This window comes from Rhyacophila brunnea, unplaced genomic scaffold, assembly GCF_057557595.1.
Source record: "Rhyacophila brunnea isolate RB1 unplaced genomic scaffold, BYU_Rbru_1.0 scaffold_2, whole genome shotgun sequence".
In the NCBI taxonomy this organism is placed as follows: domain Eukaryota; kingdom Metazoa; phylum Arthropoda; class Insecta; order Trichoptera; family Rhyacophilidae; genus Rhyacophila; species Rhyacophila brunnea.
Genome location: NW_028232859.1, coordinates 17,573,352 through 17,599,343, shown reverse-complemented (window position 1 = coordinate 17,599,343; position 25,992 = coordinate 17,573,352). Strand labels below are relative to the sequence as shown.

The 25,992-nt window shown below is 34.9% G+C and overlaps 1 protein-coding gene across 2 annotated transcripts in view; it reads right to left on the bottom strand.

Annotated features, from left to right (window-relative positions):
* The window catches only part of Oatp30B (Organic anion transporting polypeptide 30B), a 184,333-nt gene that overhangs the window by 27,034 nt on the left and 131,307 nt on the right, over window positions 1–25,992 (bottom strand). For both annotated transcript variants that reach the window (XM_085946622.1, XM_085946623.1), the window contains 2 exons: window positions 11,176–11,393; window positions 10,841–10,982 (listed from right to left, as the gene is read on the bottom strand). In XM_085946622.1, the coding sequence (XP_085802748.1) occupies window positions 10,841–10,982; window positions 11,176–11,393 (360 nt within the window). The remainder of the gene's footprint in view (window positions 1–10,840; window positions 10,983–11,175; window positions 11,394–25,992) is intronic.

Sequence of the window (25,992 nt, the reverse complement as noted above, 5' to 3'; positions counted from 1 at the left end):
TAAAAGAAACTGTTACAGTAAAAATATCAGTTTTTTGTACAGATATTACAAGAGTGGTGTTATATTAAATTTTGAATATTTTTTTATGAACGTAAGCTTAAAAAAACTCTGTAAAAAGCGAATTAATGTTTAATTTTATAAACGTTATTATAACACGGCTTCAGTTACGGAAATATCAATAGCGTTCTTATGAAAACTGAAACTAGTATCTTCCAGGAAGAATTGAAAATGTATATAGGTAATTTCAGTTTGAATGCGGCCCATGAAATATCAAAGGGCCTATTATATAACGCGAACGTTAATTAAATGAAGGCCTCGGCGAGGCGAAAGCTCCACAACGGATAAGCGAGTTCTATTCGCGGAGCATTTTCAGCGCTACGCTACGCCAAGCTGTTTTTGTTATCATTTAACGATCTTCTGTGGAATTCCGAACGTTCTTTTTTTGAATGAGAAATAATGTCCTAACACGGAAAAAGACAATTTAGGCGGGAATTCGGTTTAACCGCAGTGCGTGGAAAAAATTAAAAATGTTAAAGGTTACGATTCGACACGTAGATCGACGGAAAAGGGTTTATTGCGTATTTATAAGTGGGTAGTTAATTCCAAGATTTTATCAAGGAAACATGGCTAAATTATAAATAAATAAAAACATCAAATCTCCACAACCATTACAGTGTCAGAGGACGTATTAACGCAGTTCTTCCAGCTTCACGTTAAGTTTTTCCAGCTTAGCGCATAAGTTCGGCCATTCATTATCATTTAGTTTAGGTTAAAATCGATGTGAACAAAAATGTTGAAAAAAAAGTTTTATTATTAAATAGTCAGAATTCTTTAGTACGAATACTTTCAATATTATCATGTGACATAGTAATTATCTCATCTCTGTGAAAGGTGGATGCGAGATTGACATTAAGAGGAGAATATAAAGGATTTCTTTTTTTTTAAACTGCAACCAATTTGGAAGAGCAAAAACATTACTAAAACAATTAAAATGCATCTGGAAAGATCACGAACACGCTTTCCAATTTATATTGTATGTTAAGGCAAGAGATAAAGAGAATGGACGCAATTGAAATGTGGGGCTGGAGGCGGGCGCTGAGAGTATCGTGGATGGCCAAACGTTCAAATGATGCTATTATCGGCGAGCTCCAGACTTGGGTCTCTTCGGTTTGCCTGCACCTGACTTTTAAATTTGGACAGAGACAATCGGACAAGAGGAGCGGGAGTTCCATGAAGGTGGACGGAACAAATTAACAACGACATGGGTTTTCCATTGACAGATCATTGCGTACGACTGAATGACATCTGTGGAAAATGTAATCACATGGGCAAATTATCCGGGTTCCGATACTCAGTCATGAGATCCCATCGAAGAAAACGCAATGATTGTTCAGTGAAAATTGTGGAATCTATAACAGGCTAATGAACATGCCCAACGAAGACTTTTGACCATAACCAGAGGAAGTTTTTGTATTGCAATAATAATTGATGGCGATACTGAAACGTTTTAGTGAGGTTGAATTGGTAGTCATAGAGAGAAAATAATATTTTTCTGTAAGTTGACGTATTCGAAGGATAGCGAATATAAATTACCGTTTGTAGTCGCCATCTTTGCAGGTCAGTATATTATTATGTGCCTCGTTATTAATAACAGTTTATGTTTCAAGATGTATAACGGCAATATCTGCATATTTAATAATTTAATAAATATAAAATTGCGTCGAAATGCTTGCGATTCCTGACAGATGCTAGCGATAATACTGTAAAGTTTGCTACAAATGAATCTGCAATGCCCTTTTCAGGCTCCATTCTCTTCTAGACTATGTCTATAATGTGTGGAGTCAGTTTTCATCAACGTCTTTGATTCCAAGTTTCAAAGCAGGGAATAATGTTTTTTCTGCAAAGAAAACAGATGTTTACCATATGAAAAACGCACGATAAATCGAAGATAAACACAATGGATGTGAGGTTCTATTTTAGTGTAAGCTATAATATATAATATCTCAGTAAACGCACAACGTAGAACATAAAACTAATAATTGACAGTGAGCTGCGCCATATCTCAATGACGCTATTAATTCCGAAGTGGAAATTGAACGTTGAATTGAATGGGTGGCAATTTTCCACCCTTGACCGCAACCTTGTCTGGGAGATTATTTGAAATGTATATCTCTCTCTACCCCAGAGCTAGGTTTACCAGAACTAAATTTGAGTATGAATATAAGTTGGAACACCGAAAGCAATATCGGAGATGCAATTCAAGCTTACTGAATAAACTTGCACGCTAGACTACCAGTATGTGGAGTATAAGTAAATTGATGTAAAACACAGACACTGTAGGTACACTGGCACAATTTTCAAAATATATTGGCTTATATAATTAATAAATATATTGGAAACATGGCAAGCAATTAATAATTTAAATACATTTAAAATTTGTTTGATGTCTCAGTAACATAACTAGAAGTAGGTTGGTGTTGGTGACAGTAAAATTTAAAAAAATGATTTAACGCCGATCGGTTGATAAAGAATAAATTGGCGAATTAATTATTTCTGGTTCAAATAATTAGGGAATTTTTTTTTCAAGGTTATATATTATAAAATGTATGGACAAACTGTAGGTTTATTATAAATTATTTTCCACAGTTTGATTAATTCTTTTAGTAAATAGTTATTTCGGGTGTCACCCCATTATTATAACTTCTAAATGAGGCCAGATCTTATTCATTATTAACTCTGTATTAAACGTGTGTTTGGACCCCTAGTATTCGACCTAATAGTGTTGAGCAAGTGGCCAACATCCAGATATCATAAAAACAAAAATCTGTTAATACAAATTTGGCAGTAGATGAAGGTGGAGGAGATAAAGTCGTAGTGGCTTGTAGGTTTTGAGAGGAGAGTTTATTGATCGTTACACGAATACAATAATAAGGATGATAACGTGAGGTTGATTATATTAATGAACTGAGAGACTTGATTCGAGTGGAATGGCGTTGACTATATTGAGTGAAGAGCTCGTGACAATAATAATGCGTCTCGTGATGGACTCTATGAGTTGAGTGAGGATTCCTGCATCGTCCTTCCAATTTATACACATGCAGTACATAATATTATATTACAAGATATATTGTCGCAATGACCAATCATAACAGACCCTACCCAGAGATTGAAGAAATTCTGACGAATATTATCACTCTATTGTTTTGTTTTGACAACAAAATAAACATATTTTAATAATTAAAGTGTGTCACTCATTTAATGCTGTGTGATATGATTGCTACACAACCTCTACTCTGTGGAGGCCAATATGATCATCTTAGGATCGAACATGGTTAAATCTCATCAGAAGTTATAATTTATTTTTAATGTACGAGGGTGGGTCAATAATTCTTTAGAAAAAAGCATTAAAACAGTTTCTATTTTTGTATTTTTTTTTTATTTCTCAACATAATCTCCTTGGAGCTCAATACTCTTGGTTAGACGTTTCTCAATTTTTTTTAAACCGTCAGAAAAATAAGTTTTCGGAAGGTCCTCAAAATAAGCATTTGTCCGATCGATGACTTCTTCATTTAAAAAAAAACGTTGTCCACTTAGCGATTTTTTTAAGTTTGGGAAAAGGAAAAAGTCACTGGGGGCTAAATCTGGCGAATACGGTGGGTGGTCGACCAATTCGAACTTCAATTCTTCAATTTTAGCCATTGATCGTAAACATGTGTGAACACGGGCATTGTCCTGATGAAAGAGGATTTTTTTCCTGTTTAAATGAGGCCGTTTTTCTTCAATTTCGTTTTTTAGCTGGTCCAATAAAGATGCATAATAATCCCCTGTTATTGGTTTTCCTTTTTCCAAATAGTCAACGAAAATAATTCCACGTGCATCCCAAAATACAGTAGCCATAACCTTACCAGCTGATTTTACGGTTTTCGCCTTCTTTGGACATGGTTCGCCTTTCGCAATCCACTGCTTTGACTGTTCTTTCGTCTCGGGAGTATAGTGGTGTATCCATGTTTCATCTACAGTCACAAAGCGACGAAAAAATTCATCCGGATTGCGTTGCATGAGCGACAACAGGGCTTTAGAGGCCACCACCCTATTGCGTTTATTGTCGACTGTGAGCAAACGCGGCACCCATCTTGCAGAAACTTTTTTCATGACCAATTTGTCATGTAAAATAGAAATGACGCTACCTTTTGAGATCCCTGTAACCTCAATTATCTCACTCAACTTTAATCTTCGGTCACTTAACACCATATCGTGGATTTTATTGATCATTTCTGGTGTAGTCACCTCTACAGGACTTCCTGAGCGTGGTTCATCCTTTGTTGATGTACGACCACGTTTAAATTCATTTAACCAGTTATAAATAGTTGCAAGTGAAGGAGCAGAAATGCCGTGAACTAAATCCAACTCATTTTTTATTTCCTTTGCTGTTAACCCTTTTATATTAAAATGTTTAATAACAGCTCTAAACTCAATTTTCTCCATTTTTGTAAACAAGCAAATTTTTTTTTTAAATGTACGAAAATAAAAAACAACAACCCGACCAATCTGATTGAAACTTCGCAGCATACTGAATCGGTAGTGCCGCTGCATGAAAACAAACCGCTTACAGTACTAGTCGCGCCACCTGTCGGCTTTTCTAAGGACTTATTGACCCACCCTCGTATATTGTATAAGAAAACGTACTGAGTAATAAATCATAATGTAATATTGATTCTGCTTTGATATAAGACAGCGCTATTAAGATGATATAATGAAAACGAAATAGCGTCAATGTGCTGTAATAACCTAATGAATGATGATTGTAACGGCAAGTTAAATAGGTACGTATAACGGCGAAGCGAAGCCGAACGACTGTAGCAAATTATAACATGAAATAAACACACATACTTATTTTAACATATAATAAATAAAACGAGTGTCAATTATATATAGTAATTAATTATAGTAATTTACTAGTATATAATTATTATAGTTAGTGAATCAAAAAGTAGCACCTATGTAAGAATGTGAGAATTTAACATAGCGATATAAGTGCCAATTATATAAGTAATTAATAATTAGATTAAGGGGGGACATGCTCAGCGTAGGTCAAAATGGAGCTTTTGTTCTATTTTCAAAGCATGATCCTGGACATACCTTAAACGTTGTAGATAATCTATTTATATAATTTTGAAGCCTTATTATACCGTTAAAAAAATTCGGTTAGGTACATGTTCAAACACGCGCGTTAACATCATTTTATCCTACAACCAGGATCATGCTTTGAAAATAGTAAAAATGCTCAATTTTGACCCACGCTGAGCACGTCCTGCCTTAATCACTGTTGAAATTGTAGAAATTAAAAGATACCATAAAATTCGTTGAAAGTAAAACCGATGATAATAATGAAGCATATTAAATTGTTTCTCGCGTAAATAATAATAGTAGGTTGAATCGGTATTCGGGTCATCGCTGCTGCAGTGTGCAGTCGTTAAATATAAATCAGGGAACAGAAAATTAGTCATTCGGATCTTGGAAAACAGTTCATTCTGTTGCCCGTGTAATATTGTATGGCAATGGAACCGAACGGTAGCGTGACTCAGTGTAAAAATGCAACTGAACGTAGGGTGACCGTAAATATCCAGTACCTACCTCTGTCGTTGTCTAAAAAAACAGGATGGTACTAAGTGGCAGTGCTTATTATAATATGACGGTAAATTAAGTATCAACTTATAATACACTACATAAATTAACAAGTAGTAATCATATTTACTGTATCGAAGGTGAAGTACTTGCACTTGGTTTTGGAGTGCTTGTTGGACTATGTAAGGCGGTATTAGTATATAAAATATTTTTGACAACGATCATTTATCGAATGTGTTATAGTATTTCTTTTATAAACTAAAAAAGACACATTATTATTACACTAGGTACCGACGTAAAAACATTAAAAAAAAATTATGCTAAGGACAACGAATGCGTAATGGTTTGTACGTTATATTATGTTTCCTTTGTTTAATTAAAATTTTTGTAATATGATAATTTATATTTTTCAAAATAATTTCTTGCCATTAATGAAACGAGCTGTCAAATCAGCGGCCCAGTGTTACTATGTTTACAGTACCTAGACCTTGGTACCGATATTTGATATTGATACCGACATTATATGATATAACAATATCACGCTTTGAAGGCCACTAAACTAATTTGCATCATATTGTGAAAGCGTTGATTTTTTTTTAAAAATATCTGGCAACACTGAAAAATAACCTATACTCTATAACAGTTTTATAAAAACTATTAAAATATTCTTCAGAGTAGATATTTGACAAATATCCTTTTGTAGTGTAATGAATTAAATATGTACATAGTTACTTAAACAAGGACAAATCGTATGACAACTAAAATAACCATTCACTAAACAGACTAAACCAACATAATTCGTGGAAAACACTTATTGCAATTGTCATTTAGGAGGTTAGTATTTCATTTAAAATTATGTTATACTGTTGTAAAATAAAATTATAGGTAAATGTTAATATTAGTTTACTTAATTTGCACCTATATTGAAGTATGTATAGATATAACATAAAGAAAGTGAACATTTTATATTTGGAGTAATATAAATTAACTCTTGACTGGTCACCCGACAGACAACCAAAGAACGAAATGGAAATGCATTCGATCAAAAAGTAGGACATAGTGCGGAGTGGTGTGAGTGGCAAGCCAGTGGCGGCAGGGTAGGTTAGTTTAGGACATCAGCTGTGAGTCGCGAGACATGCAACATGCAACGCGGAAACTTTATTTCACGAAAGGACCAGCGGAGGGCGAAGGGAAAACGGGGCGAACTGTTGCCATGCTGCATACTCGATACAAAAGAACCACGACCTGAAAACTGAACGATTTAGCGAAATAGAAAAATGTTCATATTTCCCAGTTCCTGGTATTACTTCACACGGAACGTGTCAAATGTATAAAATGAGCTGTTTGAAGAGCTCTTTCTGAATAACGGTGCCGGTAAGTGATTTAGCAATTCAATTTTGCATTCACGCTATCAAAAAGTTATCTTTAAAAATTACCGCTGCATACCGTCACAAAAACTCAAGGTTTAAAGCATTTTTAAAACTACATAATTAAGTGGCACCAGAACCGAAAGGTTCAATGGATTTCACACACGGTGCTAAACATAAGTAGTATAGAATACAATAAATACCCGTTAGCACTAAAATTACGTTAAGTAAGTACTGGGCAAAATATAATTTATGAAATCTAAAGGTGGACCGACATGAGTGGGTGTTTTTTGCTATAAAAAACTGGCAGTAGAATTTATAAATTTTCTGTTAATGATGATTTGCCTTCTATCTGTACAAGACAGATCGATATCATTGTACTTGAACGTATAAAAGGTAATAAATCTGTGATGTTTCGATATAACTATATAATATGTCGAAAGTAGCAACATCACATCAAAGCACTTTAATATATATGAAGACAAAATGCCATCAAGTTTTTTAATTAGGTATATTTAATTTAAGTACATAGTATGTATTTCTCATCTATTAACGACAGCTTGGCATTTATTGACGACTTATACCCTTTTAACTAAAAGCTGACCACAAAATTCGACAAAAATTTACTAAATAATAACCAATAACACCGCTGCCCTCTCATTCCTACCGTAAATACTGTAAAATACCGTAAATAATGAAATTTTAACGATGAAAAAATATGCTTTATTCAGGAAAGCTAACTGGCGGATTTCAAATATTAAGTTTTGTATTTTCTTATCGAATAAATGCCAAGACGGGTTAATATTACAAATAGTAAAAATTTAATTACGTTCTTGTTCCATTTTATTTAATAAACGATAAAGTAAAGCAATATGTCATAAAAGATTATTTGCCCGCCCGCAGTGTGGCTCTTGCTTTGAATGTGTCCAAGCACGCGACTCAAGGCTTATTTCCGGGTGCACTGGGTACATATTGCCCCCATCTACCCGATTGGAAATCGTAGGTACTCCACGGAAACTTAATAACATATATTATGATGTACTCGTGTTGTGATTTGTGATGAGTTTGTATATTGTATCGTTTCAATAATATCATGTACCTACCTATTGATGAAAATGCGTAATGTAAAAACCCCAAAAATATAATAATTACAAAAAATTCTAAAAAAATAGACCAATTTTCTTTCGAATTGTATTTTTTTTGGATATATCCCATGAAGCCAGCTATAAATGCTATCAGTAATAGTACTATCTTAAGTTAAAATACAAAGTTGATAGGTTTTCTTTGGATGAATTTAAATACCTCAGATAACGTTGGTATTAGCAATAATTTGCATGACTGACGTATCAAGCTTAATGAATAAGAGAACCCATCCGAACAGTAAATGATGTGAGTTCGACATCTATTCCATTCAAGCGTTTTTTCAACAATTTTCCTTAACAGGTAGTACTCATATTTCTTATTTCAATAAATTCTAATTCATTTAGGCCTTTAATTGGGTTTCACTTTTCCGCAGCTTCGGGTACTATGAAAACTCATCAATGAATGACACGACTCGAATGGATAAATAAATATAAATTTTATTAAGTACCCTCAGCCGATATTACCTATTCATTTTATATGTTTCAAACATTGATGTAGTATATTCATTATTTCAAACGAGATTTAAACAAATATGACAAAATGTCGGTTAACTGGTGTCAAAATTTAGTACTAATTGTGACGTACAGAGGACCACATTCAAATACTACTTTATGATGTTGTTTATAGGGACGGTAAACGTACGAAGGTGGTACGCTAATTGAATGTGTAAAACGTTGAGACTAAAAAGTACACATGCTATTTTAATAAAAGTATGAAAACGGTTAGCATCAGAAACACGTTAGGAGGCGGCAGTTACCATTTGAAAAGTTCTAAGCGGCAATTTTCCATTCAATGATGAGGTTCGTTCAATCGCGTTTGAAAAACACCCGCAAGAAAGTGGCGAAGGTACATTTAACTTTCCACCTCATACCACAAACGAGACACTTCTTATTGTATTCCATTATTTTTGTTATCTTGTAGCGTTCCCCACAAAATAGCTTCATCACTTCTGGGATGCGTTACGATATTTTTTTATGTTTTATACAGATGAGAAAATATAATATTAACATACTACTGATAGTTAATGTTGCACGTAGGGATGATTTACAATATAAATAAGTACCTACATTCGCCATATAAAACACATTTAATATTTATCAACAAACAATATTTGTCAAGTGTAAGTACCAAAGTGGAAATGGTTAAATAAATGTACTTTAAAATCTAGTGGGTAATTTATCAAAGAAAATCCTGGTCTATGAGCCATTTCATATAAGTAGATTATTTGTAACAATCCTAGAAACATACAACATCAGAAAAATCCAATCGGTAATTATTATCTTATATTTACGCTGTTAAGGGGGGACATGCTCGTCGAAGGTTTGAGTTTTTATTGTATTTTCAAACCATGATCCTGGACACTCCTTAAACGTTGTAGATAATCTATTTATATAATTTTGAAGCCTTATTATCCTTTATAGTTATTTTAAACATTTGATGACTGCACAAAGTATTTTTGTTACATAAAATAGTATTCTTTTAAACCTCTCGCTCTAATGTTTTAGAATATAGTCATATTTCGGTACATAACTGTACAGTGGTGTTAAGATTTTTTACATTTATTAATTTTTAAACGCATTTATAAAACCATCAGTATAATTTATTACGAGATAATTTTTGTAAAATATTCACGATAAAAAATTATATTGATAATCTCTGTGATCCCAAATTTGACAAGAATTAGGCATTTTATTATTCAAAAAATCGGCAAGATTAACACATTTGAAGATGATTCTAAACATACTTATTATAAGCTATGTCTTTGACCATTCAAGTGTGATAAACATCTTATGAATAATGATTGCTTTATAATAATTATTGACCTAAGAATAAGGTAGTGTTTTTTTGAAATACGCCATTTCTTTTGTCATTCCCCAGTGGTTAAGCTACAACATACGGCCGTAGCCATAAATTGACAAACTATAATTGAATTAGGGAGTAAAATGATATTGACGCGCGTGTTTATAATAAGGCTTCAAAATTATATAAATAGATTATATACAACGTTTAAGGAGTGTCCAGGATCATGGTTTGAAAATACAATAAAAACTCAATTTCGACCTACGACGAGCACGTGGGCCGTTAATAATATCTGCTGAACAGTCACATGAAAATGACTGTCTTAGAAATGAAGAATCCGAAGTTATATCAAACCATAGAATATTATAACCGTGTTTACAAAATGTTCTACTGGACATAACCACGGTCCAAATGATTGAAAGAAGCTAAGCATGGTCTCAATGGATGGTGAATGATAATAACAACGCGTTATTTGATGTGGTAGAATCGAACTTTGAACGAAACTATTGTTAAATTAGGTGTTAGAGAGGAGACACATGTAACTTAAATTGAACCCGCACACATCTCAAATATGACATTTTAGTTTGAAAAAAAAAACAGCTGGTGTCGTGCCGCAAGCAACAGATTTCACTGGACATGGGGTGCACGTATAATACCGAGATATCACATCGGCGCATGTGCAGAAGCTGCTTTTTCATACGTCACTGTCTCGGCATATCCACGAATGTGCGCACGGAACATAGTTGCAACATTGCGCCTGATTTTGATTTATGCCCATATCCCAGTTGGGACGATTTTCAATGTACGACTGGGCGTCAACTGACTAATATTGGCAGTCTAAGGGATCGTAATTTCACATATCTTTGTTCCTTTGACTATCACGACAGAGTTGAAATATGACTTACCTATATACATGCTGGCACTCTCTGGTTTGACGTGGTCGTCGATGTAAGTGGTGCCAAGAGTGAAGAGAGGGCTTCCACCACAGCCCAGCAGGACTTGCGCGACCACAAAGACAAGAACCGGACCGAAGGTACTCGGCGAACTCTGTGTAGAAATTATATACACATACATATTATCATTTATAATGAGAGCATGCTTTTAAACGAGGTGACATCTTATAATGAAACGCAGATAAATCCGGTTCAGTGACAATGGTCAGATTAGCCCAACACGATGAATTTTTAAAGTTTATAAATCAAAATATAATATAATATATTGTATAAAGATGAACACGTACCTGAATACAGTTATCCCCCCTGAGGTTGTTATGCGGAGCTAATGGAGGCGAACTGAGGCCTGAACTCAGTCTCCCAAGCCCCATGTCCTGCTCCCTTATAGAAACTCCTCGGCAGATGTTGTCTGATGAAGAGTTTGAAGATGAGATCCCTGAATTTGACTCCGCGATGAAGTGGGGCACCATAAAAACTAAGGAGCCGAGTCCCATGACTAAAGCACCTGTGAAAGAAACAAAAACGAAGCATTTAGTACTGGTGGATAATGATAATACGTGATGAGGGTGATACATGTGATTTTACGCAAGATATATCTAATATGAGAAATATAATCAATTTCATATAATGTCGTACCTACTTAAAGTTCTCTGTTTTTAATTTTTAATTAAAATAGCGTTTGCGAGATAGATTATAATGGTTTTGTAATTCTGCGTAAGACAATTATTATTCTACTATGTTGAAAATATCACAGGATACGTGGGTAGTAGTTTATATAGGTCGAAATTTAAAAAAAAAGTCTCTAAGCTTAAGGGCGGACGTGCTCAGCGTTGGTCACAATGGAGCTTTTATTGTATATTCAAAGCATGATCCTGGACATTCCTTAAACGTTGTAGATAATCAATTTATATAATTTTTAAGCCTTATTATCCTTTATATTTATTTTAAACATTTGATGACTACATAAAGTATTTTTATTACATAAAATAGTATTCTTTTAAACCTCTCGCTCCCCTTTCCCCAGTGGTTAAGGTACAACATACGGCCGTAGCCATAAATTGACAAACTGAAACTGAAGTAGGGAGTAAGATCATGTTAACGCGCGTGTTTGAACATGTACCTAACCGATTTTTTTTTAAACGGTACAGTTTTAGTTTGTCAATTTATGGCTACGGCCGTATGTTGTAGCTTAACCACTGGGGAATGCCAAAAGAAATGGCGTATTTAAAAAAAAACACTACCTTATTCTTAGGTCAATAATTATTATAAAGCAACATTATTCGTAGGAAGTTTATCACACTTGAATGGTCAAAGACATAGCTTATAATTAGTATCTTTAGAATTACCTTCAAATGTGATAATCTTGCCCATTTTTTGAATAGTAAAATGCCTAATTCTTGTCAGATTTGGGATCACAGATATATTAGGAATTGAAGGGTGTCCTGACGGTGGGTAAGACGAAAGAGCTAGGCAAAATTGTAAAGTTATTTAACAGAATAGGAGTGAGGACCTGACCGACGGATCCCGTTCTAGAAGAGAAGAGGCGATATGATAGCGAGTTGCAGTCAAAGCCTCGGTAAAACCACAAAAAAACCTTAGAAAATAATGTATTATTATCATGGTAGGCCTATTACTATATAACCAAATATATTTCAATAAATAATGTAAAGTGAATATTGAAACGAATAATTTATAAGATGTATATTGATAAAAGATTCATTCATAAAAATCTTTTTAAATAATAAAATATTAAATAATACTAATTCATGGTATAAAAAATTTAATGTGCTATTTATTTATTGTACGTGTGAAAGACAACACGTTGTTAAAATTTAAACTTCCCCCAATTAAAAATTTTCGATCTAATTATAGTAATTAAATTTCCGTCAAAAGATAAGTGTGTTGTTTTATGAATGTCAGTAATATTGTCCTAGGACCTAGGGTCATCAATCCTTTATTGTTGTGTCATAAAGTAAATCATTAATCAGTCATTATACTCATAGTAATGGACATGAAAATGAAATTACCAAATCTTCCAATTTTAATGTTGTACCTATTCTGTTATCATGAATTGGCAATAAATTCGGAGTGATAGTATTTATTATACTCGTTAAATACGTTTAAGTTTTACTATATTGGTACGAAATTATTATATGGACCGGATATCAAATGTTCAGATAAAAAAAAATGTCAGTATAACGATAACAATGAAACGACCAGCAGTAAAATATTATATGAACCGGTATCGTAAGTGCATAAATATGTATTCCATGAATATAAATTCACCGGTATAAAATGTATCCACTATCCAGTCATCACAGATATTTTACTATTTATAATAAATATAACTCTTTCGAGAGTGTGAGTAATGTAATACGTGTCATCATTATAAAGAAGAGTATCTCATGGTTTTTCGGACTATCACTCTATTTTACAGCATTTATACTTGAAAGCCCCCTCATAAAGTCTATTATAGTCTAGAAAATTATACATAAAAACAAATATTTAAAATGCGATGTATGTTCTTATACAAGCAGAATATTATATCGCCACTTTGGGAATAACTACTACAGACTATTACGTGAAGCATTTTTTTTCTATCAATAAACGCAATAAGTAAAACGCCGATCTTTACTAATAAAAGCAAAAATCGTTAAAATATATTGAAATTTTGAATTAATTGCGCGATAGATAAGTTTGCATTATCTATATTTGTACCTACCATTCTACGTAACATATGAGAAAACTGTAAACATAATCTATATTATACTTTTATATATATATGAATTTATATTATGAAACGCACTCGGATAATAATGATTTCCCAAAATAAGTATGTTATGAGGCGAAAGTACAATTATAGCACGTATTATTTGCGTTTGCAAACAAGATCGTGTTGAAAGCACTACAAATAAAAATACATCATAGATAATATTTTACGTGAATCATAATTCATATCGTGTTTTCATGAATAGCGTAACAACATTAATTTTACGCTCAACAATGACAAATACGTTCGATCCATTTTATCGCCAAATCTAAATAATATATAGACAATGAATGATAGCGGTGCATCGACCCCGAATATTTGCCGTTTAAAGATGCACCCAGAAAATATTTTTAGCATGAAAATAATATTTTCGATTTGCGATTAACGAGATTTAAGTTCAGTCACAAAAAAACGATCGATTTGTAATAAAACGCAAAAAGAACCACGCCAATGCATCAATATTCAACTGAAAAAACGGGGCTCCTCTCGGAGATAATTTGTGCTAACGGCTATTTAATACCGATCGGAAACTGTAGGATTTACGAGGGTAGTAAAGCGGAGGGAAGGATTGGATAATAAAAAAAAACAGTTACGTGAAAAATAAGACAATTCACAAAGGGTTTAAATTTGAACATTCGTATTGTATTTTTTATTGTCAGCCGGGTCAATACACTGATTGATGAAGGCCTTCGCTGTCTATTCGGTTTTTAGTTCATGGGTTCGTTTGTGCAGCGGGTATTAGGGTGCCCCCGTGGCTATGTAGTGTCCCTTGTTTCCTCTGTATAACCTTGTTCTGATAGCTTGGTTTCGTTTGTGGTCCTCCCACGCCACGTTGCGCCTCTCTTACTATTGTATTATTAAAATTATAAAAAATATTGTTGAATAATATTACTATATAAAGATACTGCTGAATATCAAGGAAAACTATCACCAAAAAGTTTATTAGGAAGAACTAATGAATATTAATACAGTACCTAAAGTTCTTAACCACAATGCAAATATTAGTATCGTGGTAGAAATAAATTCAATGAATGTTCTTTAGTTATCGAGAGGTTAGTGGATAGATATTGTACAATAATTTTAATTCAATTTTCTTAAAACATAATAAAAATAAATCTGTGCATAAACTAGCCCATTGTTATATTCTATCGCCGAGTTTTCGCACCGTATTGATGTTAAACTTAGCTACATTTCGGGTAGATACCTAAATGCAAAAATAGGACGATCGAATTAATTACAAATATGTTTCATGATTTGATCGGTCGTGTGCCATCGCGGCACGGCGTAGGTGATGGATGTCATTAAACAACGACTAAAATATAATAATGTACATACCAAATAAGGATAGTTGTGAATATTCTAAAATAGTGTCTGAACGTGTGGGCCGTGAGAATTGTACACTTGAGATAATTAATAATACATTTTGATAATGTATTGATAGAACCATACATATTAATAAAGTAGAGCTGAAAATTGAATATCATAAAAAGGAAACATTTCGCAACTTTCGGTAGTCTCGGAACAAATTAAAAGCAATATTATGTACGGTTTATTTTTAGAGCTGAAAAAGCCCGCGGTCGGGTGATTGAATTTGAAAAGTGGTGAATGCCGACCCCATGTCAAAGTCGACAGATCCATTCCAACTTCAAAGGTTTCTCTCTGGTAATGTATTACCTGATTTGAGTTAGGAAAACCTGACCAACCGTAAGGCAATCTGACGTGGTAGAAAAAATGGGAAACAATGTACGTATTGTGATACAAAAAATTATACAGAATGTTCTTTGAGTTCAATTTGAAGGAAGTATTGGAGATAATATTATAAAATATATAGTTTGTTATGTCATAAGAATCATAGCATAACATTCAACTTTTGAATAGTATGTAGGTATTCAATGAAAAAGTATAGGAGAAAATCTCTGAAATCAAATTAGATCCAAAGCGAAACAGTCAGAGGTAATGGTTGCAGCTGTTTACCAAACCAATTGCGCCCTTGCTCTGGTTCAAACACAAAAAACTGTCTCCACTGCCTCAGATACGAGTACCCTACAAAGTACGATAGCGACTATAAACACGACATGCTTCAGTATCGCTAAGATAGTCAAGTAGAATATTACACCCGAAACGTCATTGGTAAGATTTGGCGATTTATTTAGTAGTGTTTTATATACAACATTAACTCTGATTATTTGCTACAATACAAAAATACGGAGGACGGTAAAGTTCTTTTACATTATTGATTATTAGGTAGTTAAGCGTTTTAGTGTGACTTGGTCAATTACAAAGTTAAAAGGTTACGCTGTGGCCTGTGACAATGTAACGTTGGATAGAAAGCCTGATTACTTATATTGAATGTGACGGCTATCGGGACGTGAAGGCAACTGGGCGATTGAAATCTTGGCGCCGGAAAAGATTAAGTTGAGTACCTACGTAAACTACAAAATATTGACGGGTTGTAATAGTTTTATTTCTAGAATAGTATACCTACCGAGAACCCTAGCAATATCAACAAATCTATGTGGTAATAAATAATCGCAGGGTGGCATTGGAAAATAAAGTAGTAAACATTTGCAACGAAAGGGGACAAAATAAGAAAGTTATTTTCGCGAAATGCACGAAGAAATAATAAATTCTAAGAGCGCAGTCTTACGGTGATATTGGCCGCAGAACGCAGTTCATAGAGTCAACACCCACACCGCGTCTTATCCTATCCGACGCTCTCGAATGGAACAGTCAGCGGTGATCGAAAGAAAATGATTTTTAACCCTTGAAATATCGGTTATTTAAAATATTATGTGTTTATTAATATGCACAATACGATGATTTATAAGAATTTACATCCCATTTTAATGTTGTAATATATTTCACAAATTCAGTTTTTTAGTCGAAAAGTAGTAACACCATTTTCAAGGGCATTGGGTATTATGACGTTGATAATTGAGGTTGGAGAAACTATATCTCAGCCGAATCTTAGGGGTGTATCGGTATGATTGCGTTACAAATACTCGAGTTTGTAATCCTTGATGACAGATGTAATCGTGAAGAGATTGTGAAATTCCGCATCCTTGTAGTACAGCGGCACGGATTCTGTCACCATGGCAGACCCTCACTCACGAAAGTGTACTGCGCGCCATATAGCGGGAGGCATTCTGGAGCATCATAGAATGTAATAATCAAGTACCTAATTAATAATGGGTGTTTCTGCTTAGATACAACTTACGAAAGGGTTAACTGTTAAATCGAGCTGTGATACGGCGCTCACTTTTTCACATTTATGATCAGTATAGTCTGGCAAATCATCATGAATATAGTTACGCTTTAACAACGCAAACAAATTACCCTAATTTACTTTGAATTTTCAAATTGTTAAATTATTCAGTTGTTGATTCGCGCAACGTATAGACGCTATTTTACCGTCTTAACAGGTTTGTTAATAATCAAAATTACCGCATATGGAGTGAGACCAATTCAGAAGACACCATACAGACTCCAATACCATCCATAAAAGTTCACCATTAAATGCAGTTTACATGCTGGTGGTATCATCAGTATTATTTATTTCTTCAAAAATCAGATCATTACCGGACCATGGTCAATATATATAGGTAGGTATAGATATATTAAATATCGATGAAATTGATCCGAACGAAATGTGGTTGCAACAGCCATGCAACCATCGATTTGTTGCCCAAAATTGGACGTGCAGAACGAGGTTTCGTCAAGAACAGCCGCGGTGGCCACATGCCCGAAATCATTTTCGAATGTTAATGCCACGTATTTATCTTTCGAATAGTTTTTTTGATTAAAAGTTATTTTTATACAATTTTAAATTCTATAGGGCTTAAAACATTATATATTCGCAATATGTTAATGTGTGTAGGTACTCGTTTATGAGAAAAATACATACTGAGGTCAAATTACGTTAAAATTTTTATTTTCTACAGCCGAGTTTGCATGAAATCAATTTACTTTGATTCGCGTAAATTTTGAATATTATATTGACTTCTTGATACCATTATAACATTATAAGTTATCGAAATAAATTAATACCTACACCTTAATATTAAGAATATAACGTTTTATTATTTTGCACGGTACGATTGTAGTCACGAATCCTCGAAACTTAATGTATAACAAGTCAATAATCATTACTGGACACGATTATACTTGCAAAGCTGAACGTTAAAACACTTCTGATATGAATAAAAAAATATAATAAATTCCGATAATAAACCCACGAGACATGCAAGAGTTAAGTTAAGCGCGTGATAGGAGAATTCGATGGAGCAGAAACACGGATAATGTGGTTATTACCATACGCCAAGAGCCGCAGTGACCCCGGAAAAACGCTTCCATTCAAAACAGGCGAAACAATTTCCAGGCAGCGCTTAGCGTCCTAATAAAGTTCAACACCCTTTACCAAAGTACACTCAAGAATGAGAAGAAAGGATCCATATTTGAGGCATATTATATCAAGGAGAAAAAATATTTTTTTCAGCAAAACTGCGAGGTTTTTTTATCATCAATCACATTGGTTTAAAAAATGACACCTATATTAATTTATGATTTCTTAAGGGTTCATATTTTATAAATATCAAACACATATATACTATTATAATAAATTGATGCACTTCATATTTAGACGGGGCTAAGGTCGCTAAGGTCGATATAGGAAAGTAGATAAGTTTTCCAATTGCGTTTCCAGTCTTGACGTTACGTTTATAATCCAATAGAAACCCTAACAATGTGCAAGAATGGTTTAGGTACTATCAACATGTCATATCTGAATATGAACAAATGTTTGTCTATTTTGATTTCACTCTAAAAGTAATCCGCGCTAAAAATAAGGCGATACACAGTTAACTCCTTTGCTTATGTTGGAAACTCCAATCTTCGATTGCCCCGAACTCTTGGGTATGATCCAATTTCGTGTCTCCACTAGACATAAAAAAAATGTGATCCATTTCACATTGATTTTTATTAATAAAACTTCAAGACCATGGATTTATTGAATCATTTTTATAGAGTACTAGCTGAAGTACCCGGCTTCGCACAGGGTCGCTTCGTGGTTATATTTATCTTAGATATTTGAAAAATAATAAAAGGTAATGTTGTCAACAAAGCCTGGAGGGACCGCATAGTCGAGTTCAACTGCATTTCTGACAGGGTCGCAAGCGTGATACTTAAAATCAATGCTAGGTACCGCATTCAGATTTTGCAAGTATATGCTCCGACACAGAGTTATCCTGATGAAAAAGTGGAAGAGTTTTACGAGGAAATAACATCCTTGAAAAATAAAAGTAAATGCCACTTCAACATCATAATGGGAGATTTCAATGCACGTATTGGATCATACCAAAGAGATGACGTAGCGGTCGGACATTTCGGACATGGCTCAAGGGATGGTAGAGGGGACATGCTTGTGGAGTTTGCTGAAACCAACAATCTTCACATCATGAATTCCTTTTTTCAACATAAACCTACACGTAAATGGACGTGGAGAAGCCCGACAGGAAGGACCAGCGAAATCGATTACATCCTCACTGACAGAAAATATACATTTTTAAACTGTAAAGTGATCAATCAGTTTAACACCGGCAGTGATCACCGGATGGTGAGATGTAAGATAAGATTGAACGTCAAATCAGAAAGATCCAAACTGCAGAAGAAGTCAAATGCTCGCGTATACCTGCAGAACAATACTGAATTCCAAAATGAACTCAAAAATGCACTATCGGCTTTCTTAGATGAGAACGAAACCGTTTCCCTATCCAACGCGGAGGATATAACGAATATTATTCTACAATGTGCAGAAAAAATAGGCGTAAAAAACTCAGAAGTTACACTTTCCACCAAGCTTTCGAAGGCAACATTGAATCTTATGGAGCAGAGAAGGAAAACCAAGAGCGATAGACAGGCACAAAACGATATGGAGTTTTCATCACTTTGCAAAACCCTCCGAAGGAAGATTAGAGAAGACCTTCGTAAATTCAATGTAAACCTCATACAAGCAATTGTGAAAGCAGGCAGAAGTCTAAACAAAAACAAGCAATGCTTGTCGATAGGAAAACGTCAAATCACAGCACTAAAAGCAAAAGATGGTTCTATCGTCAGAAATTGGGAACACTTGTTAAGCCGAGTTGAAGAGTTCTACAGCGATCTCTACAGTGATGACACTGACAATACGACTATAGACTTAGATCTTCAGAGAAATGGAAATTCGGAAGACCATACTCCCGAAATTACATCCTGGGAAGTAACCCATGCTTTAAATTACATGAAAAGTGGGAAAGCCCCCGGGGAAGACGGTTTAACGATAGATATCCTCAAAAAAGCAGGAAAGGATGCAAATGAAGTACTTGCACAATTGTTCACAGCCTGCATATGCAAAGAGGATGTCCCAGAGGTATGGAAAAATGCCAGCATTGTCATTATTCACAAAAAAGGTGACAGAGAAGACCTAGCAAATTATCGTCCAATAAGTCTACTCCCTATTCTCTACAAGACGTTCACAAAAATTCTCTCAAACCGTCTGCAAAATGTACTAGACGAGAACCAACCGAGAGAACAAGCCGGATTTAGAGGAGGATACAGCACTATGGACCATATCCAAGTCGTCAGAGAAATCATAGAGCGGTACCAGGAATACAAACTGCCACTATGCATGGGTTTTATAGACTATGAGAAGGCGTTTGATTCGATAAAGAAATGTTCAATACTCGACGCACTCAGAAAACAAGGAATCCCTGGACGCTATATAAATATTTTCAATAATATATACAGTAGCGCAACAGCATCTGTAAATCTCCATAAACCATCGCGCAGATTTCCTATCAGCAAAGGAGTCCGACAAGGTGATACAATCTCACCTAAACTATTTACAGCTACCCTTGAAGACTTATTCAGGCAACTTGACTGGAATGACAAAGGGATCCCCATAAATGGAGAATACCTGAGTCATCTGCGCTTTGCCGATGACATAGTAATTTTCTCGCAAGACTCAGAAGACCTCCAAAGCAGAATGCAGGAACTCGCTGAAGTAAGCAACAAAGTAGGTTTGAAAATAAATGTAACAAAGACGAAAGTCATGTTCAACTGCTTTGCAGGCCAAAAAGAGATCCTCATCAATGGCACTCAGCTCGAACAGGTGAAAAGCTACATCTATCTGGGACAACAAGTATCTATAGATGGATGTATATTTGATGAAATTGTTCGCAGAGTAAAGCTAGGCTGGAGTGCTTTTGGCCGCCTGAATAATGTCTTCAAAAGTGACCTTCCACTGTGCCTAAAGCGCAAAGTGTTCAACCAGTGTGTGCTTCCCGTGATGACATATGCGTGTGAAACATGGGCCCTAAGTAAAAGAGAGATCCAGAAACTTAGAGTAGCACAACGTGGTATGGAGAGGTGCATGCTGGGCATAACGCGAAAGGACAAAAAGAGGAATGAGTGGATAAGGAAGCAGACAAGGGTTTGCGATGTAATAAAGTTTATTAAAAGCCTTAAATGGAGATGGGCTGGACACATAGCTCGAAGAAGAGACAATCGTTGGACAAATCTAGTCATCCAGTGGTATCCAAGAAGTACAAAACGTCCACAAGGTAGACCTAGAGGCCGCTGGATCGATGAAATGATAAAGTTCTGCGGAAGTACGTGGCAACGCAATGCACAGGACCGAGAGAAGTGGAAGCAACTTGAAGAGGCCTTCATCCAGCAGTGGATAGATTCAGGCTGATGATGAATTATTTTTTTAATATTAAAATATCTGTGTAATACAATATGGCAATATGAAAATAATTCTAATAGGAGTAAAGGTCAAACATAAGAACACTAAAGTAAAATCGAATCCAAAATATGAAAACGTTATTAATGTTATTAATATGTAGTAAAAAAAAAAAAACAAAATTAGATGGAACAAACAAACAACAAACTTTGTATTTTATATAATTTTCCTTCACCTTCGCAGGTGTGCGCACAACAACTGACAAAAGTTTCATCGCAATCGGATGAATGGTATAGGAACGCATACGAATAGTAGAAGAAGATGATTTTCTAATTCAGAAGTCTTTGTGGGCATGCGCATGACAACTCACCAAAGTTTCATTGCAATCGGATTAATGGTATAGGAACGCATACGAATAGAAGAAGAAGAAGATGGTTGTACTAATTCAAAAACCTTCGCGGGCGTGCGCACAACAACTGGTCAAAATTTCATCATAATCGGATGAATGGCATAAGAACGCATACAAATAGAAGAAGAAAAGATGGTTGTACTAATTCAGAAACCTTTGCGGGCGTGCGCACAACAACTGGTCAAAATTTCATCACAATCGGATTAATGGCATAAGAACGCATACAAATAGAAGAAGAAAAAGATGATTGTACTAATTCGGAAACCTTTGCGTGCAAGGGCACAACACTTGATCAAAATGTCATTGCAATCGGATGAATGGTATAGGAACGCATACGAATAGAAGTAGAAGATGATTTTCTAATTCAGAAATCTTTGTGGGCATGCGCACGACAACTCACCAAAGTTTCATTGCAATCGGATGAATGGTATAGGAACGCATACGGGACAGACACACAGACAGACAGACATACAGACAGACAGACATTCATTTTTATATATTAGTATAGCCTATACTCTTCGCGTATAGTGCAAGCAATAAGTTTACAAAGTTTTATCGCAATCGGATGAACGGTATGGCTGCGCATTCAATACGAACAAACAAACACACAAACACACAAATATTAATTTTTATATATTAGATTCTTTTTTATTGTTTGTATTTTAAAATAAATAAATATTACCTTCAGTTTTAAGTAAGTCTTTACCTACCCAATTTAATATAGGTAATAATGTATGCACAGACTTTAATAGTGAATGAATTACTGCATTTTGCTTTAATTTTAGGGATTTCTTGTAATTGTCGATATTTCAGCTTTTCAGTTGGTGACAATTAAAAAAATATTACATGAACATATTTTTTAAACGTTAACAATTAATACTAAATACAATGACGAAGAAGATAATTTATGAGAAAAGGTAAAAAAATATGACTTTTTATACGAACTTACGGGTTTTTTAAAGATAATATTATGATGAAACATTAAGAAGACCCGTTTGTACATAATTTGGTAATTTGATGTCGAGATTTCCGGGTCCAGTGGGGGCGCAACAAATATCTCCTAAGGATGTCGCGTTGCCGGCCACCGATTCAGGCACTAAAGAATAGAACAGGTAGATAACGTAAAGTGTAGAGTGCCCCGACGTTTAAATATGTCGAAAATCTCGAAATAAAACAAAGTGACGAAAAGAAACAATGCCCTATCTTCATGGGCCCCACATCCTGAAGTGGGCCCCTAGGCTAGGATCTTCTCTCCCTACCCATCGCTAAGGATAAAGGCAGTGTGACGCTCTACAGTAGTGTTTTCTAAATAGTGTACGCAGTAAAATTAATGTGTGTATTTAGTGTTTTTGTATATTTTAATACATCCATTTGAATTATGGAGTAGTCGAGTATCGATACACAATTAAAAATTATATCGTGCAACTACATAATTTAAAATAATAACATTATAGAATGAAAATAGCGCCGCAGACGACTTTTTTTTGCTATTAAAGCATATTTGTGATGTGTTTATCTCACTTATCTGGTCAACTCGCCACGCCGGGCCCCTCCTTAGCCCGGGCCCTCAGGCTAAAGCCCTGTCAGCCCCCTCCCCCCTTGTGGGGGCAATGCGTATCTTACACAACAATCAAACAAAACTCATACCTACAAAATATATCATACGAGGGTGGGTCAATAAGTCCTTAGAAAAGCCGACAGGTGGCGCGACTAGTACTGCAAGCGGTTTGTTTTCATGCAGCGGCACTACCGATTCAGTATGCTGCGAAGTTTCAATCAGATTGGTCGGGTTGTTGTGTGTTTCTCGTACATTTAAAAAAAAAATTTGCTTGTGGAAAATGGAAAAATGGAAAATGGAGAAAATTGAGTTTAGAGTTGTTATTAAACATTTTAATATAAAAGGGTTAACAGCAAAGGAAATAAAAAATGAGTTGGATTTAGTTCACGGCATATCTGCTCCTTCACTTGCAACTATTTATAACTGGTTAAATGAATTTAAACGTGGTCGTATCAACAAAGGATGAACCACGCTCAGGACGTCCTGTAGAGGTGACTACACCAGAAATGATCAATAAAATCCACGATATGGTGTTAAGTGACCGAAGATTAAAGTTGAGTGAGATAATTGAGGTTACAGGGATCTCAAAAGGTAGCGTCATTTCTATTTTACATGACAAATTGGGCATGAAAAATATTTCTGCAAGATGGGTGCCGCGTTTGCTCACAGTCGACAATAAACGCAGTAGGGTGGTGGCCTCTAAAGCCCTGTTGTCGCTCATGCAACGCAATCCGGATTAATTTTTTCGTCGCTTTGTGACTGTAGATGAAACATGGATACACCACTATACTCCCGAGACGAAAGAACAGTCAAAGCAGTGGATTGCGAAGGCAAACCATGTCCAAAGAAGGCGAAAACCGTAAAATCAGCTGGTAAGGTTATGGCTACTGTATTTTGGGATGCACGTGAAATTATTTTCGTTGACTATTTGGAAAAAGGAAAAACAATAACAGGGGATTATTATGCATCTGTATTGGACCAGCTAAAAAATAAAATTGAAGAAAAACGGCCTCATTTAAACAGGAAAAAAATCCTCTTTCATCAGGACAATGCCCGTGTTCACACATGTTTACGATCAATGGCTAAAATTGAAGAATTGAAGTTCGAATTGGTCGACCACCCACCGTATTCGCCAGATTTAGCCCCCAGTGACATTTTCCTTTTCCCAAACTTAAAAAAATGGCTAAGTGGACAACGTTTTTTTTCAAATGAAGAAGTCATCGATCGGACAAATGCTTATTTTGAGGACCTTCCGAAAACTTATTTTTCTGACGGCTTAAAAAAAATTGAGAAACGTCTAACCAAGTGTATTGAGCTCCAAGGAAATTATGTTGAGAAATAAAAAAAAAATACAAAAAAAAACCTGTTTTAATGCTTTTTTCTAAGGAATTATTGACCCACCCTCGTATTGTGTCCTATTTGTTTACATAATGAGGTTCGGACAATGTTCATATGCGGGTTAAAATTAATAATAGAGGGATTGAAAATTCATAGAAACTTATTGCAAACTGTAAAATGGGCACGTAGTCACAGTAGTGGTTAATTTTAATAGGTGATTCAAGCCACGATGAGCAAATATGGGAAGTACGTACTCCACATTTACGTACGTATATATGTTACGCCGAATGTGCGAAATTGAATATTACATGAAATGGGCAAAATTTTGCCTAAATCATGAAAAATGCAAGCCCGTTGCCTTTTTAGATTAGACAAAATATCTGAAGAGTGCGTGAATTCGGCAGTAATTTTTCTGCCTAGTTCATGTATTGGACAAATTAGATAGTAGCGCTACGGTGGTATTTTTTGCAACTAAACTAAATGTATCAAATGCTCATGCATTGGTCAAAATGTACATATATTATCTATGGTCAAAATAGATGATCGCGCTCCGGTGGTGTTTTTTGCAACTAATCAAACTAAACAAATGTGTCAAATGTCGTCCCACAATGACGTTCATATCCATTTACTATGCGCAAAAAAAATCTAGAACTATAATATGATAACGGAAGAATTTTATTGAAAAGTATTTTCGCGATTTGATTCGTGCTTGGGTATCAAACGTGCAATGGTCGATTGAATGTTTGTGATAGTTTGTTGACACTTGATAGCTAACCTCAAAATGGACATTCAGTTGAATAATTTAATTCGGAATTACAAAACCTAACCTAACCTATCCTAACAATAATAATATTATATTAATTAACTAATAAAACCATCCGTATTAAATTTACTTTTTCTTCTGTCATGTTGACAGTTCAAGAATTCCATACCCTGGCGAATTCATGTACTCAGCAGAAAATTTACCTAATTCATGAATAAGGCAACAGGCTTGACTATTACACGAATTAGCCAAAATTTTGCGCATTTCATGTAATAGTTAATTTCGCACATTCGGTGTAACATATATACCTGCTTACCAACATCGTTTATTTAATTGGCAATGAAAACATGAAAACAAAAATTACAATGAAAACATTACATCGTAACGAATTCAAAGTTTCAATGAAGTAAAATAAAAGATACGGCAAGAATACTTCGTTGATGATGCGATTGATACGTCGTGTGTCATAGGTCTCGATATGTCTCCTTCATATTATCCGATCTTTGACTTACATTTCCCGGTTCACTGGAATCAGATGCACGTGTAGCA